Source organism: Sus scrofa, chromosome 8, assembly GCF_000003025.6.
Source record: "Sus scrofa isolate TJ Tabasco breed Duroc chromosome 8, Sscrofa11.1, whole genome shotgun sequence".
In the NCBI taxonomy this organism is placed as follows: Eukaryota; Metazoa; Chordata; class Mammalia; order Artiodactyla; family Suidae; genus Sus; species Sus scrofa.
Genome location: NC_010450.4, coordinates 67535871 through 67553603, shown reverse-complemented (window position 1 = coordinate 67553603; position 17733 = coordinate 67535871). Strand labels below are relative to the sequence as shown.

General features: G+C 41.0%; 1 protein-coding gene across 11 annotated transcripts in view; it reads right to left on the bottom strand.

Moving 5' to 3' along the window:
• Positions 1-17733, bottom strand: part of RUFY3 (RUN and FYVE domain containing 3) — an 87593-nt gene that overhangs the window by 28541 nt on the left and 41319 nt on the right. For all 11 annotated transcript variants that reach the window (XR_002346693.1, XR_001304041.2, XM_021101418.1 and 8 more), the window contains 3 exons: positions 3214-3387; positions 2023-2140; positions 844-945 (listed from right to left, as the gene is read on the bottom strand). Coding sequence is in view for 9 of the 11 variants with exons in the window: in XM_013989313.2 (XP_013844767.1) it covers positions 844-945; positions 2023-2140; positions 3214-3387 (394 nt within the window). In the remaining 2 variants the exon portion in view is untranslated. The remainder of the gene's footprint in view (positions 1-843; positions 946-2022; positions 2141-3213; positions 3388-17733) is intronic.

Here is a 17733-nt window from a genome sequence, read left to right as displayed (position 1 = left end):
GCTAAGGTCAAAAGCCTTTCCTGTTTTCTGGAGGTGTTAAATTTTGGCCTTCCCTGCAAAGGACCATATATATGCCACAGAGACAGATAGCGTGAATACACATTTTACATATATATATACATATATGTATATACATATATACACACACACACACACATATATATGTATATACATATATGTATATATAACCCTCCCCCCTTTTTTTTGGCTGCCTTGTCACATATGGCGTTCCCAGGCCAGGGATCAGATCTGAGATGGAGTTGCGACCTATGCTTGCTGCAGCTGAGGCAGTGCTTGATCCTTTTTTTTTTTTTTTTTTTTTTGTCTTTTTGCCTCTTCTAGGGCCACTTCCGCGGTATATGGAGGTTCCCAGGCTAGGGGTCTAATCAGAGCTGTAGCCACTGGCCTACGCCAGAGCCACAGCTACGTGGGATCCAAGCCGCATCTGCAACCTACACAGCTCACGACAACGCCAGATCCTTAACCCACTGAGCGAGAGGCCAGGAATCGAACCCGCAACCTCATGGTTCCTAGTTGGATTGGTTAACCACTGCGCACAATGGGAACTCCTGTGCTTGATCCTTTAACTCACTGTACCAGGCTGAGGATCAAACCTGTGTCCTGGTACTGCAGAGACACCACCAATCCCGTTGCACCACAGCAGATCTCCTATTCTTGAGTATGTATGTGTGAGATGTGGGAGAAGGTATTAGTTGAATTATGTGAAAGTGTCATCAATCAACTGTTTCTGATCTACAAAAACAGCAAATATATCTGATTCGACCTCATATGATGAAGAACATAGCAGGAAAAAAACAAAGTTCAACACGAAGATCATCATACCTGAGAAGTTCCTTTTTATTGATCAAAGCTTTCATATATTCTGAAAGTTTCTTTTGCATTAAGGCCAAACGAAGCCAGGCTCTTCCTCTGCCTACCGGTGTCCTACAAAAACACAGAAAGCAAACAACTAAAAGCAGCAGAGACAGGAGCCATAGAGGGACAGGTTCATGGACTTTTGCTGAGGGTTCCCTAGAATAACAGGCACAACAGGTGCTGTCCACAGCCTCTCTCCCCACAGCCTGTGTGAGGGATCCAGTATGGGCTGGTGGGAGCTGGAGTGTTTGGGACAAATGCTCTGTGAGGAATTTATTACTGAATGAGATGACGATGTGAAGACAGGACCTCTGGGAGGCCAAACTGCAAATGTTTCATCAGATTAGTTTTGGTAAATCCTTATAAATTTAGTGTGGATCATGTTTAAGTACCCACATAACAATAGTGAGGATACAGGCCGCTCAGACCTCTACTTGATTAAAACTAGACCAATCTAATTTGGAAGGTGATTATTCTTCTTTCTCAAGTTCCAAGGCAGGTTCCCAGCATCAGTTCCTGAGGTTCACTTGACAACTGTTTAAAATCCATCACACACATTGTTTGTCTTAAATCAAGTCCAACAAGCCACCCAGCTAGATCTAGTTTCTTGAGACTCAACTAGCTGATATTCACAAGCGCTAAAACAAATAAGAACATATTTGGTATTGTAACAAGAAGACAACCTCTCTTAGATTTTTTTTTTGCTTTTTTAGGGCCGTGCCTGCGGCATATGGAGGTTCTCAAGCCAGGGGTCGAATCGGAGCTACAGCTGCCGGCCTGCGTCACAGCCACATGGGACCTGAGCCGCCTCTGTGACCTACACCACAGCTACGGCAATGCCGGATCCTTAACCCACTGAGCAAGGCCAGGGATTGAACCTGCAACCTCATGGTTCCTAGTCGGATTTGTTTCTGCTGGGCCATGATGGGAACCCCCAAGCTCTCTTAGATTAACAATCATTATCCTTCATACTTCTCAATGTTATACATTACTTCTACTGCAACCCGCCCATTTATAACAACATTATACATTTTGGATTGTTATGAAATAAATTATTATGGTCATCATTGACTTCAGTTTCACTGCTAAAGGAAGCAGCTAAGAAGAATGTTTTCCCTGGCAAACAGAATTCGTCCTTAAACTTACTTAAGTCCTGGAAGATCTTTAACACTTGCTGTTATCTCTGCAGCTTCTGGAACAAGCTTTTCTACCAGTTCAAGAGGTCCCCAGAAGGATTTATTTTGTCCAAGAAAAGTTTTCTTAGCTAAGGCGATAAAAACAAAGCAATATTTTAATATTTTTTACAACATAAACACACCGTCAAAACACATACAAACACACACCCTCTTCCATCTATACAGTGTGCTTTTCAGGGAATCAATCCCAGATCATCAGACAGTTCCAAAATTATTCATGCTTTCAGAACAGATAAGGCTTCATAAAAATCAAAAATTCCCTACCTCCCAAGATTCAGTCCTTCCTCTTTCAGGAAGAATTTATGGACTAGCTGTATAATACAATAAAGTATTTTAACAATATCGTGCTTAAAGCCATGCCGTATTAGTGGAGAAAACAGTCCGGTGGAAAAGAAGACGTGATCCAGGAGCAGGCTATCAAAGACTGGGGAGGGAGCAGGAAAAGAAGCAAAGGTGAAAAGACCAGTCCTGCCTAGAAAGCTGATGGTTAAGTGGGAAGAGCAAGGAAGCAGAGTCAGGAGACATGAGTCCAGCAATTACTCTGTCCCCGCTTACTGTGTGATCCTTGGCATGCCACGCCCCATTGAAGATCTATTTCGGAGTTCCCCTCATGGCCCCAGCAGAAACAAATCCGACTAGGAGCCATGAGGTTTCGGGCTCGATCCCTGGCCTCGCTTGGTGGGTTAAGGATCCGGCATTGCTGTGAGCTGTGGTGTAGGTCGAAGACGTGGCTTGGATCCTGCATTGCTGTGGCTCTGGCGTAGGCCGGTGGCTACGGCTCCAACTAGACCCCTAGCCTGGGAACCTCCATATGCCAAGGGTGCTGCCCTAAAAAGCCAAATAAATAAATAAATATAATTTAATAAAAAAATTAAAATTAAACAAAAGATCTATTTCTACTTGGGAAACACAACTGCCATGCTGGACTGGATGCTTGTAACAGCGCTTCCAGCTCTGTGCTTTTCAGGCCCTTATGTCCTTTAAGTCAATATAGCCCTGCACCCATATAGACTGCATCCCAATGGATTAATATTATCATTCCAAGCCTCTCAGTCTTTTGCTCCACCAGGAATGTTTCTCTTGAGTTTCCACAGCTAGGAAACAGGTGAACGCACATTTGCATTTTGAGCCCAAGGCCTACCTTTCAAGCCGTGTTTCAGGCAGTGCTCCATCACCACAAAGAACTGCTGAAGAGGGGCGTAGTCAGAGTCCAGTGTTCTCCCCAGGTTCAGAGCAGATTCAATCAAGCCTTTGATACTCAGCTTGGCCATGTTCATGAGGTTCATGCGTTCGTTAGCCATGAGATAATTAGGATCTGCAGTCGAAGGGGGAAAGGATGAAGCCTGATTACTGGAAATGTCGCATTTAAAAATTCAGTATAGGAGTTCCTGATGTGGCTCAACAGTAGCGAATCCAACTAGTATCCTTGAGGATGAGGGTTCGATCCCTGGCCTCACTCAGTGGGGAAAGGACCTGGTGTTGCCATGAGCTGTGGTGTAGGTCACAGGTGTGGATGGGATCTGGTGTTGCTGTGGCTGTGCTGTAGATCTGCAGCTGTGGCTCCAAGTCGACACCTAGCCTGGGAACTTCCATATGCTGTAGGTATGGCCCTAAAAAGCAAAAAATAAAAAAATGTTTTTAAAAGTTTGGTATAATTTCACTGGGTTGATATTTGCCTTGATGGCACAAAAGCAATGGTTGGGTAAGACTGTTGGTGTCTTGGCAAGAATCAAGGTGGTGGCACCCAAGTATACTATTAGTTGTATTCTGCAGGTGCTCTGATGTTAAAAAGAAAAATGTTGGTTTCTTTTAGGAATATTCTTTTTTTTTAAAATTGCTTTTAATGTTTAATTGTAAAATTGAGCACTTATATACCAATATAACAGAAAATCCACTCAAAGGTATATGCTAAAAAGAATATTTGCAACATGTAAACAGGAGACAGGTAACATAAATTCATAGCATCATTGTTCCTCCCACGTAAAAATAAACTCCTGGAAACTTCAAATGATCTTAGGAATATTCTTGGTAAAATAGTAAAAAATACATTTTTTAATCAAATTTTGAGCCTTGAGTAGAGTCTTTGAATATTCTCAGCATTGACACTGCCCCCTCCCCCCTAACCTGGGCCTGTCACAGCTCAAGACAGCACAGCCTTCACAATGGTCTGCTGCCACCCTGCCACAACCCGCTCATCATCTATAGCCTGTGAAGTGCTCTAAAAAATAAAGCCAACATGGAAAAAAAGGACAAAGTGCTTCAACTTCATTCCAAATTCGCTAGCTGCATTATTACTGTTTATACTAGTTAACATCATTATTTAAACTAAGCATTATTAAGTGAACTTACAATAACATTATTTGTATAATGCAGTATTGGAACTTAATCAGGAGTTTCCTCAGTGGCGCAGCAGGTTAAGGATCCAACATTGTGTCTATGGCGGTGTGGGTTCAATTCCGCCCCCACCAGTGCAGTGGGTTAAGGATCCAGCGTTGCCACAGCTGTGGCTCAGATTCCATCCTTGGGCTGGGAACTTTCATATGACACGGGTGTGGCCATAAAAAAAATTAATCAACTTCTAAATTTTTAAAGACTTAACAGAGCATGTGGTTCTCATCAGCCAAATAAACTGAGGAAAGGGACTAACTACCACATTTTATCTGACAAAATTCAGAACAATGTAGGCACTCACTACGTTTTTTTTTTTTTTTTTTTTTTTTTTTTTTTTTTTTTTTTGCTTTTTAGGGCTGCACCTGTAGCATAGGGAGGTTCCCAGGTTGGGGACTGAATTGTAGCTACAGCTGCCAGCCCACACCACAACCACAGCAATGCGCGATCCAATCCATGTCTGCGAACTATACCACAGCTCATGGCAACGCCAGGTCCTTAACCCACTAAGTGAGGCCAGGGATCGAACCTGCAATCCCTTGGTTCCTAGTCAGATTTGTTTCTGCTGCACCATGACGGGAACTCCTAGGTACTCGCTACCTTGGTTTACTGGGGTGTGTCCTGTTTGGTAGTGTGGGTTCTTACAATTATGATCTCAATCTCTCCTTACTGCATGCTGTGAGACAGTGATACCATGAGTACCAACTTAAAAGAGAAGGAAAATCAGGCTTAGAGAATGAAGGAGCTGACCACAGGCACAGCCAGAACTACCAGACAGAGCCAGCGTCCACACTGTCTGACTCCAAACCCTGGCTCCCAACCATTATCATCCACTACCACGTGCATCAGTGACTCCAAATAACACTCACCCTTCCCTCCTGCTGACCATTCTTTTACACGATTATCTGATTTAATTTCTGCAACTCTGTCATTTAAGTGTGGCCCCTTTTCAGGTGGTAAAGCTGACCCATGATGACTGAGAGATCCAAGGGCACAGAGTTCCTAGCGGTACAATGTGGACCTGGGTGCAACACGAAAATGATCGTGGGAACATGAGCATCCTCCCAAGTGTTAAAATTTCTATACAAATTGAAAAAGGCCTAGAGATCTGTGAAGTATTTTCTCTCTCTCTTTTTTTGGTCTTTTTAGGGCTGCACCCACGGCATATGGAGGCTCCCAGGCTAGACGTCAAATTGGAGCTGTAGCCACTGGCCCACACCATAGCCACAGCAACATGGGATCCTTTAATCCACTGAGCGAGCCCAGGGATCAACCAGCATCCTCATGGATACTAGCTGGGTTCTTAACCTGCTGAGCCACAACAGGAGCTCCTGAAATATTTTATCATTTTAGGAGGACTAAAAATAGTACTAATAAAAGCCATGCTCCCGTAATAGAAACAAGCTATAGCACAAAACAGATTATTTTATTTAGATTGTCCCAAGTGATCTTCTTCACACAATGTTCTCATTTATGTCTGCTTTCACAGTTAAATGAGCAGAATCAAATGGCCAAATTCTAAGCTAATCTTCTTCTCCATTAAGTTTAAGGACTTGTAGGTTTACAGTACCAGCTTTACAAATCTTGGTTTGTTGTAGTTTTCTCTAAGGTAATATTTTTAGAGGATACTTTATTAAGAAAGTCAGAATTGGTATATGTTGCCACTAATTCTTTCTTGCATACCAACAAGGGTTTTAGGGCCATGGCCTCAAATCTGGCTCTCTTTGTTCACTGTAGGTCAATTTGTTAAGAATGGAATAAACTCACAGGGGACAGTAAAATAATAATAAAAAAAAACTACCCCCTGACAAACAGCTGTGAAGAACAACTATCAGATATTGATTTCCAACAGTATTATGAGCACTTACGTGCACAGTATAGTTTCTGACCTTCCAAAATCACTGGGAAAAAGGAACAGGGCAGGAGTGAGTGGGCACAAGTATCTGTGGAGAACAACTGGATTCCCCATTTAATGCAAGAACATGTGTTTGGAGTTGGACAGATGGCAGAGTCCACAAGGTACGTTCCCTCTGCCTCAAGTCTGCAGACCACTAATTCAGAGTGAGAGTAACAAAATTCAATGATGCTGCGCGTCAAAGTACATAATCTAATACTAAGCTGGTGAGAACCAATCAGGGAGAGCTGGATTTGGAGTGTGAACAAAACACCACACTCTGTGACAAGTTTCCAGAAACACTGATCCCAGCCCTTCTACATGGCCTCGTCTCATTCTTGTAGCCAGCAGCAGAATGCTGACATCTGGCTAGAGTCTGGGGTGCATAAACTACAGACAGATGAACTAGTGCCCAGGGAAATTAAATTCCTAATACCCTGGACCCCATTAGTACTTGGAGGGCCTGTTCTGTGAATCAACTGCAACCCAGGCCTCCACCCACTAGATGTCAGTAGCACCCTTCAGTCACCACAACCCTAACTACCTCCAGATCCTACCCAAGTCCCCTCAAAGGCAACTCCTAACTGTGGGGAACTACTCCTCTAACAAGTGAAAGAAAGTCAAACAGAAATCAGGGCAACTTGACAAACAGACATAAGAGCTCAAAAGAATTTACTGTTCATTATTGTTTAAACATGATTATTTAATGTCTATTTTTATCAATATTTTATGTTGAGTATTATATACATAAGGGTATGGTGATTACAAATAATTTTGTCTCCTGGTTATGGTTAGTACTAAATTAAATCACTGAAAATAATTAGTACCTAAAATTAATTTTTCCCCATTTTGAAATGTTGGCTACTAATAATGAAGACTAAATCATGAGCTTGATTTGTTACAGAATAAGAAATTCTCTCTTCAGTCAATTTGTTATTGTCATGAATGGTACTAAAGTATAAAATGATTTTATGAAATTAATATATGCCATTAAAAAGGACCTCAATGACCAGAGGGAGCATGGAGGGACCTCTGAGGGACAGGTGAAATTCTGCTTTTTATATGGTAGTGTTAGTTTTGTGAAACTGGTGAGTATGTGAAAATTCATTGAGCTGAATACTTATGTGATCTTTTCTGACTCTCTCTCTCTCTCTTTTTTTTTTTTTTGTCTTTCTGGCTTTTCTAGAGCCGCACCCAAGGCATACGGAGGTTCCCAGGCTAGGGGTCGAATCAGAGCTGTAGCTGCCGGCCTACGCCAGAGCCACAGCAACACCAGATCCAAGCTGCGTCTGTGACCTACACCACAGCTCACAGCAACACCAGATCCTTAATCTGCTGAGCGAGGCCAGGGATGGAGCCTGCGACCTCATGTTCCTACGGATTTGTTAACCGCTGAGCCATGATGGGAACTCCTCTTTCTCTAAATTTTATAATCTTAACCGCAAAAACGGAAAAGTTTTGTTTTCTTATATAGATCAGAAAATGATTTTAAAATGCATGATTTTCACGATGTTGTTAGTTATACTTTTTCTATGAGAAAGAATAAACAACATTTCAATTTTTCACAATACTAACATTTAACACCATTTTTCCAAAACTGAACTATTTTTCATTCATTCATTTTCTCCCAATAAATACTGAACATCTACTGGGTATTAGACACTGTATTTAATGCTGGGACCCCAGAGATAAAAGACTTAGTCCCTGATATCAAAGTGCTTAATATTTATCAAATGTGGGTAATACAGATATCTGAAGGAAAAAATAGGGTGTAAACAGAGAATGCTTGAAATTTTAGGATAAACATTATCATCTTTTACAAAGATTAATTTTATTCCAGGACAAATAAATTAAAATGTCTTTATGTTAAACTATATATACCAGTCTATGGAATCGAATATAAATTTTATACATCTTTAAGGCTAAGATTATAGATGTGATATTTAATGTAGGATTTCAGGCAAACTGTGAGTCTAATACAATTTCCTCTGTCACTGGATGTATCCAGTGGAAAAGTTTAAGAAATATCCATTACCCATAGCTATTACTTAGCATTGTACCAATGGTGGCAGACCAATACAATCAGAGAAGATAAAAAAAAAAAAATTGGAAAAAAAATTAAAAAAAATTACAATGAGATCCTGCGGTGTAGCATTGAGAACTATGTCTAGATACTTACATCACAACACAACAATGGGAGGAAAAAGTATGTATACATGTATGTGTAACTTGGTCCCCATGCTTTACAGTGGGAAAAAAATAAATTAAAAAGAAATTGGAGGAGTTCCCGTCATGGCGCAGTGGTTAATGAATCCGACTAGGAACCATGAGGTTGCGGGTTTGATACCTGCCCTTGCTCAGTGGGTTAACGATCTGGCTTTGCCATGAGCTGTGGTGTAGGTCACAGATGCGGCTCGGATCCCGCGTTTCTGTGGCTCTGGCGTAGGCTACAGCTCTGATTAGACCCCTAGCCTGGGAACCTCCATATGCCGCAGGAGCGGCCCAAGAAATAGCAAAAAGACAAAAAAAAAAAAAAAAAAAAAAAGTTAAAAAAAAAAAGAAATTGGAGACATAAAGTGTAAAAGAGTGGATCATATATTACTGCTCTCATACAATCTAACTCTACACCCAGAAAATCAAACAAAATAAACAGAAATTTTTACAATATAAATAATTCATAGAGAGGGTACAGAATTAATATATAGATATCACTAGGTGCCACATATAGAGGATGAGACTTTTGAGTTCAATATGAAGGGACAAAGAGAAATAAGGCAAGGAAGGATTAGGAGGGAATAGGATGGAAGGACAGCTGGGGTGAAGGCAGAAATACGACGGAACATGGCATACTAAGGAAAATAAAACTGAAAAAATGCCGTAAGTTTATGATGCATATAAGTAAGAGTTGTGAGACGAGATAAAGGAAATAGGTAAGGGAGAGATTGTCAAGGACCTTGTTTATGGAATATGGATTTTACCTTAAAGTCAGCAAAGATTTTCATGAGATGTAATGCCATAGGTTTGAATGTTAGAGAAGCCATTCTAACAGCCTCGTGGAAGACGGATCAGAAGGGAATAAGAACTCAAAGCTGTAAACCAGTTATAATGGAAAAAATAAAAATCATTATAAATGAAACAAACGAACAAAAGAACTCAAAGTGGAGGAGCACGTAGGGGTCTACCGCAAAAGTTGAGGCGGGTCAATTCTAACAAGGGATGGAACTAGAGCAGTGGGTGCTGTGTGGAGAAGAGGGAGTTAGCTTTGAGAGACAGTCTAGTGGTAGAACGACAGGATTTCAGGACCTGATGGCCACTTGGATTGAGGGAAAAGGAGAAAGAATGGAGAGCAAATTTGATGTTTTAGTTTTGGTGATTATTTGACTGTCTCTAGATATGGATGGTGGTACAAGTCACTTTGGTGAGAAACACAGCAGGAGCAGCAGACAAGAGAAATCCTGGAGAAATGACTATAGTCTCAATAATAAATTACACTGGTTTTCAAATCAAAGTCCTTTTAAGAGCATATGGGTCTTCATTATACCTCTTCAAGGCTGCTACTTTCCATATGAGGAAATTTTACAGAGTCATGTGCTCATTTAGTCAACAGTGATGACAAAAATGGACCCAAAGTCATAGAGCTAAGAATGACCATGAGTCACACTGCTCTGCAAACCAATCATCTCACCAAGACCCTACTTTCTCTCCTTACAGTGCAATGATTAATGTTCATACAGAGAAATACTGAAATGTTTCATGAATAATTGAAGGAAAATTAAGTTATATTTAATATTATGATAATATTAAATGTGTTATACCCAATTCTTGGTAAAGTGGGAATAATTCATGTGTAGCACAACAGTAGCTTTTATCTTAAATGTGGAACAAAAGAGCTGTCGAATAGAAACTTCCCAATGATACCTAAAAGCATTAATATGAAGTTTAAAATGACAAACTAAGAGAAAGATATTGAAAGCAAAGTCCACTTGACATTCAGAATGACTGAAGACCAATAATTCCTAAATAAATCTATTATGAACTTTTGCTGTGATAGCTCTTTTTAATTTTTTTTTTTTTGTCTTTTTGTCTTTTAGGGCCGCACCTGCAACATATGGAGGTTCCTAGGCTAGGGGTCTAATCAGAGCTACAGCCGCTGGCCCACACCAGAGACATAGCAACACCAGATCCAAGCTGAGTCTGAGACCTACGCCACAGCTCATAGCAACACCATATCCTTAATCCACTGATCGAGGCCAGGGATCGAACTCGCAACCTCATGGTTCCTAGTCGGATTTGTTTCCACCGCATCATGACAGGAACTCCCTGTAATAGTTCTTAAAGTACAAAATTAAGCATAAAATGTGCTGTCCGTGATAGTGAATGAAATTCACTGAAAACGTCTTATAATAAAAACCATTTAACTAGTCTGACGACACTTATTTGTACAAGAGAATTATGAACTTTTACTTGATTCTCATTTAAAAATAAGAAAAAGCCTTAGACCCTTAGATTATCTACGTATTTACATCTGCATCTATTCTCCCTCAGTATCATTTCAGACATCATATAAGCATCTCCTCAAGAGTGATAAAGAGGAAATTCACTCAAGTAACATTTTCTCTTGAGATGAAATCTGTTAAAGGAGTCAAGAAAATTTTTAACCACAAATTTATCCTCCTTGCTACCTTTTCTTACTAATAGCATAATTAAAGATGTACTCTGCTAAAATTAAGCCTTACCATCAGAAAGATCTTATCCACCCATCACTCTTAATCTGTCTGATATGAATCATTTTGGGGGGGGGGCTCGATTTCCTCATCTGTAAAATGAGGAGTTAAATTTGTTCAGTAATTCTTTTTTCTAATAGAGACAACACATACCCATGTCAATCATAAAGACTAATCCTGGCACTAATTCTCAAGGAAGGGAGACACATTAATGTCCCTTAAATGGGGAGAAGTAACATGGTTTGGAAAAACCCAAACGATGACTCTGATACCAAATGAACCAGATGCTTGCCACTCCCAAGTGTGGTCCTGGAACAAAAACACCGGCATCACCTGGAAGCTTTTAGAAATGGGAAAACTTGGGCTCCAATGGTACTACTGAATCAGATCCTGCACTTCAACCAGAACGTAAAGCAACCTGTATGTGCATTAAAGTTTGCGAAGTGCTGACCTAGCTCCTCTAGCTCTAGCATATAATAATTCCATGATTTCACAGATGATTCCTCAAGGGCAACCAGTAAATACATTTATCAGTAGAAAGCCTCCAGAAGGAAGGAATAATAAAGATTAGAGCACAAGTCTATAGCAAATAAAACCACTGAGAGAAATCAGTGAAACCCAGAGTTGGTTCTTTGAAAAGATCAACAACATTGACAAATATTTAGACTGACAAATAAACATAGACAAAAAAATAGACTGACCAAGAGAAAAACAGAAAAGTCTCAAATTACTAAAATTAGAAATGAATAGGAATATTACTATTGATCTTACAGAAACAGAAAGAATTATAAGGGAATACTACAGGCAATTGTATGCCAGCATATTAGACAACCTAGATAAAAAGGATAATTTCTAAGAAAGATTAACTAAACTGACTCAAGAAGAAATAGAAAAATAAAAAAAGAGGCAAAAAGGGAGTTCTCTGGTGGCTCAGTGGGTAAAAGGATCTGGCACTGTCAATGATGTGGCGTGAGTTCAATTCCTGGCCCAGGAACTTTTGCGTGTTGTGGGCATGGCCAACATTTAAAAAGAGAGAGAGAAATAAGAAATCTGAATGGAACTGAGTAAAAACATTAAATTCATAATAAAAACCACATCCCACAAGGACAAGGACAGGACCAGATCCCTTCAGTAGTGAAATTTACCAAACATTTAAAGAATTAATACCAATTCTTCACAAACAATTCCAAAAAACAGAAGAAGAGGAAACACTTTCCAGTACATCCTATGAGACCAATATTACCAGTATTGCCATGAGCTGCAGTGTTGGCTGCAGATGTGGTTTGGATCTGGTGTTGCCATGGCTGTGGTACAGACTGCAGCTGCACCGCTGATTCAAGCCCTAGTCTGGGAACTTCCCTATGCCAAAGTGTGGCTGTAGAAAGAAAAAAAAAGTGGCCACCCTCATGGTATGTGAACCACACTTCAATTAAACTCTAATTTAAAAAAGGAAAAGAAACAAGAGACAAAATAAAATATTTTTTATGGATTCTTATTTTAAAAAGCAATTGATAAGCAGACTTTGAAAACAGGCTGAATATTAGATACCATTAAGAAACTATTGTTAATTTTGCTAGGTGTGATACTGAAACATTTACAGGTGATATAATGTTTAGAGTTTGCTTTAAAATACTCCAGAAAACTGTGTTTTGGGGGGGTAACAGATGAAATAAGATCATCAAATATTGATAATTATTGAAGTTGGGGTGATGAAAATGTTAGGATTTCTTATACTACTCTCTCTACTTCATGTACTTGAAACTTTCCATAATTAAAAAGAGGTCTGCTTTCTCTTGCTTCAGGTAAAGGTTTAACTGCTAGCCTCCAATAAGAATCCAGTGCTGTTTTCTTCTACCCCTGAACATAACCAAAAAACCCTTTCACAGGCATATAGCCTTGAAATGAGTGAGCTTATTTGGTTATTCACCATTTCAAAACCATTCGTCTATATATGCCCACTCATTCTTAGTTAGGTACTGTGAAATAATAGATTTATCTATCTACTTATCTATCTATCCATCCATCTTTATCACCATCTATCTTTATCAGCCCTCAGTTCCTAACAAAGAGCTTCCTAAAAACCTAGTATTTTCCAAGTGATAAGAGCCATAGGCACATCTTTTGTTATATTTGGGTTTTATTTCTAGTTCCTAAAATACCCCTAGCATCAAAGGTAAAAGAAGCATCTTTGTTACTCCTAACAAGTCCCTTTCCATCACAGAATTTATGTTAATAAGGTAGATTTTAGAGAGCCCCTAAGGATGGGCGGCTGGTTGCCAGGGGAACCAGCAGTGTGCTAAAAGGGTTGGAACTTTCAGCCATCCCTCCCACCTCTGAATCCAGGGAGAGCAGAAGGGCTGGAGATAGAGCTCAGTCATCAACAGTCATGATTTAATCAATCATGCCCTCATAATGAGACCTCCATCAAAGGTTCAGAGAGCTTCTGGTTAGTGAACACTCTGAGGTGCTGGGAGAAGGTATGGAAGTTTCATACTCCTTTTCACGGACTTGGCCCTAGGCATCTCTTCCATCTGGCTGTTCTTGTGTTCTTTTATAATACACCTGTAATCTAGCAAGTAAACTCTTCGCTGAATTGTGTGAAGCAGTCTAGCAAATTATCCAACTTGAGGGAGTCCTGGAAACCTGATTTATAGCTGGTTGGTCAGAAGCACAGGTGACAACCTGAACTTGTCACTGGCATCTAAAGTAAGGGGGCATCTAGTGGAGTCTGTGTTAACCCCAGGTAGATATGTTAGAATTGAACTGGTATTGGAAAATTGGTGGGTGTGGGAGCCCCCCCCCATTTACTGTCAGAAGTGTTGTGAGCAACAGAGGAAAAAATTGTTTCCCTTTACGTATTCATTTCGCTAATCTTTAAAAGATGTCTCTTTCTAATTCAGCTTGTCCAAAAGTTCCCTATGGAAACTACACTGTTCTCTTCTACACTGGGCTCCCACATCATAATCAATTTTAGTTTGGGAAAATGCCTCGAACTTCTTCAAGCACCTTACATGAAGAATCCCACACCACAGAATAAGCAGAAGACTTCTGGGGATATCTACAAGTTGGAACAATATTTGGTTTTCTTTGTTTTAATGCAGCGTAAGAAGTTTAAGTGATAAATACAAATTGAAGAGTTCCTTGCTCTGCTTAATTTATTCCATAGAAATAATTTAACTGCTAGAGAGCAACACTGTAACCTAGAACAGTTAGATCTAGAAGAGTTAGACCTGTCTTTTATCATATTCTCTTAGTGATATTAGGGAAATTTCTAATTTTTTTTTTGCTTTATAGGGCTGCACCTGAGGCATGTGGAGGTTCCCAGGCTAGGGGTCGAATCAGATCTGTAGCCGCTGGCCTACACCACAGCTCATGGCAATGCCAGATCCTTAACCCACTGAGTGAGGCCAGGGATCGAACCCACATCCTCATGGATACTAGTGGAGTTCTTAATCGGCTAAGCCGCAATGGGAACTCCTCTTTTTTTTTTTTTTTTTTTTTGGCCAGGGCATGCAGCGGCTTGACAGGGATCTCAGCTTCTAGACCAGGGACTGAATTGGGCCACAGTGGTGAAAGTGTTGAGTCCAAACCACTAAACCACCAGGAACTTCCTCTGATTTCTTTACATCTAACCTGTAAAATACTGAGAGAGACAATTTTCCTTGGCCTTTTTACAACACTACATGTCTTTATGGGTTGGAGCAAAAGTGCAAGGCCCTGAAAGCTCTTAGGGTTGTTGTTTATGCAACAGATGGCCATGAGACATGAGGCTTTCCTCTCCCTTCCTATAAAAGCATTGCTTCCACAAACTCACCTCAACACAAACCACCTGCTTAGCATCTATCTGGGCCTGGAGCAGTGTGTTCAGGAGCAACTCAGGGGCGAGAGGAACTGACACAAATGTATTGATGCTCAGGCTGCTTGCAGGGTTAAGGGTAATAAAGTCTCTTGTCTCTGAGGAGGAGTCATTTCTTTTGCCAGTATCCAAGACACAGTAATAGGCTCATTTTTTAGTTTGGAGGTAGCGTAAACCCCAACTTTGACAAAACCAAACAAGACAAAACAGGAATAGGGAATCCTGTTGGGGCTTAGTTGCTTAAAAATCTGACATAGTGTACCATGAGAACACGGGTTCGATCCCTGGCCCCGCTCAGTGGGTAAAGGATCCAGCATTGCTATGAGTTGTGGTGTAGGTCATAGATGCAGTTTGGAGTTAATGTGGCTGTGGTGTAGGCCTCCAGCTGCAGCTCTGATTTGACCCCTAGCCTGAGAACTTCCATATGCTGAGGAATGGCCCTAAACAAACAAATAAAAAACAGGAATAATCTCTACCCTTAATTTAACTCCCTGCTCCAAATAAGAAAACTCCTAAAGCAATATGGGTAAAAGCAAGCTAAGTTCCAGCACAAGGATTTGAGGCAAACCCTAAATATGAAAACATGGACGAGATAATTCAGGTGGGGCATTGGTATGTGAAGGAAGTTAAGACTGGAGTAGCGAGTTCTTCCTGGGGGGAAACGGAAAACTTAGGAAGGCCAGAGTCAAATGGCAAATCTCTAAACTAGACCTGCAAATCCAGGAAGCAGGCAATGGGAACCACCACAGGTTCTGAGCAGGGAAATCATATGCTTAAAACTTTGAGGATGATTAGTCTGAAAAGGTTATGCAAAGTGAAATTTGAAAAATTTGGGGTAGAGGATCAAAACTGCTTATCTTGAGGAAATGTAGCTGTTAAGGAAACAGAAATCAAAAGTAACCTAATTTTTGCCCTGTGAGACTGGGATACTGTGCTTAAAAGGGAAGTGAAAAAAACTAAATAACTGTTTTGGAAGTAAGGGGTAAAAGCAGCTTGGTTTTGGATATAGTAAAGCATCCAATGATGGAGAAGCATTCTCAACATAGTTTTCATAATATAATTCTAGATACAAGTTAAAGTTCAGGTTGGATAATCACTAACACATAGACAGTAGTAGTGATTATTGAAAAGAAGATCTTGGAGTTCCTGCTGTGGCACTGTGGGTAAAGGAGGGTTAAGGGTGCAGCAGTGTGGTTGCTGCGGTGGCGTGGGTTCGATACCCAGCCCTGTGCAATGGGTTAAAGGATCCCGGTTGCTGCGGCATAAGTCACAGCTGTGATGGGATTCAATCCTTGATGTAGGAACTTCCACATGCCTCAGGTGTGGGAAACGGAGGGAGGGAGGTAGATGCTTTGATCAGAGAAGGTAGTGTAAAGAGAAATAGAAGGCGGCCCAGCCTTTAGAGGGCGCCAACAATCGCAGGCTGGGAACAGAAAACAGCATAGTGACACTGAAGGAAGAACTCTTGGTGGCTAGAGCTGAAATGGACATATACCAGAGGGGCAGTACAGGATACTGGACTATCTTTCAAACTAAAGGTCACATCCGCTTAGTGGAATGTGAAATTGATTGTGTCCCACAGAGTAAGGGAGTATATTGCCTCCAGAAACGGTTTTTTTTAATGGCCACACCCGCAGTATACGGAATTCCCAGGCCAGGGACTGAATCTGAGCCACAGCTGCAACCTACACCACAGCTGTGCCAACACCAGATCCTTTTACCCACTGCGCTGGGCCCAGGATTGAATCTGGCCTCCACAGGGACCTGAGCCACTGCAGTTGAATTCTTTTTTCTTTTTTCTTTTTTTTTTTCTCTTTTTGCCATTTTCTTGGGCCGCTCCCGCAGCATATGGAGGTTCCCAGGCTAGGGGTCGAACCGGAGCTGTAGCCGCCGGCCTACGCCAGAGCCACAGCAACGTGGGATCCGAGCCGCGTCTGCGACCTACACCACAGCTCATGGCAATGTCGGATCGTTAACCCACTGAGCAAGGCCAGGGATTGAACCTGCAACCTTATGGTTCCTAGTCGGATTCGTTAACCACTGAGCCACGACGGGAATTCCGGGCAGTTGAATTCTTAACCCACTGCATCACGGCAGGAACTCCCATGAAACATTTGTTCCAGATATTTACAAACAAATGGTATGTGCATGGCGGTTTGATGAAAAAGTATTCTTGAGGGACAACTTGCTTTGAACATTGGTGTGGCGGTTAAGAGCAGGAGCTCTGGAGCTGGTCTGTTGGAGCTGGAACTCTACTTGAACGCTTCCCCAAACTGTGTAACCCTATGTACGTTTCTCTTTTTATGCTTTTTGAGACAGTTGTAGATTCACATGCTGTTGTAAGCAATAATAGAGAGATAGTGTGTACTCACCCTACTCGCCCCAAAGTAACACCTTACAAAACTAGAGTAACTCATATATATATATATATATATATATATATATATTTTTTTTTTTTTTTTTTTTTGGTCTTTTTAGGGCTGCACCCATGGCATGTGGAGGTTCCCAGGGATCAAATCGGAGCTGTAGCCACTGGCCGCCTATGCCACAGCCACAGCCACAGCCATGCAAGATCCAAGCCGCGTCTGCAACCTATACCACAGCTCACGGGCAACACTGGATCCCTAACCCACTGATCAAGGCCAGGGATTGAACCTGCAACCTCATGGTTCCTAGTCGGATTTGTTTCCGCTGCGCCATGAGGGGAACTCCACTAGGAAAATTTCTTAACTTTGTAGGCTTTACTTTCTTTATCCATAAAATGATGATAGGGTTTTGAAGATCAAACAAGATCACATG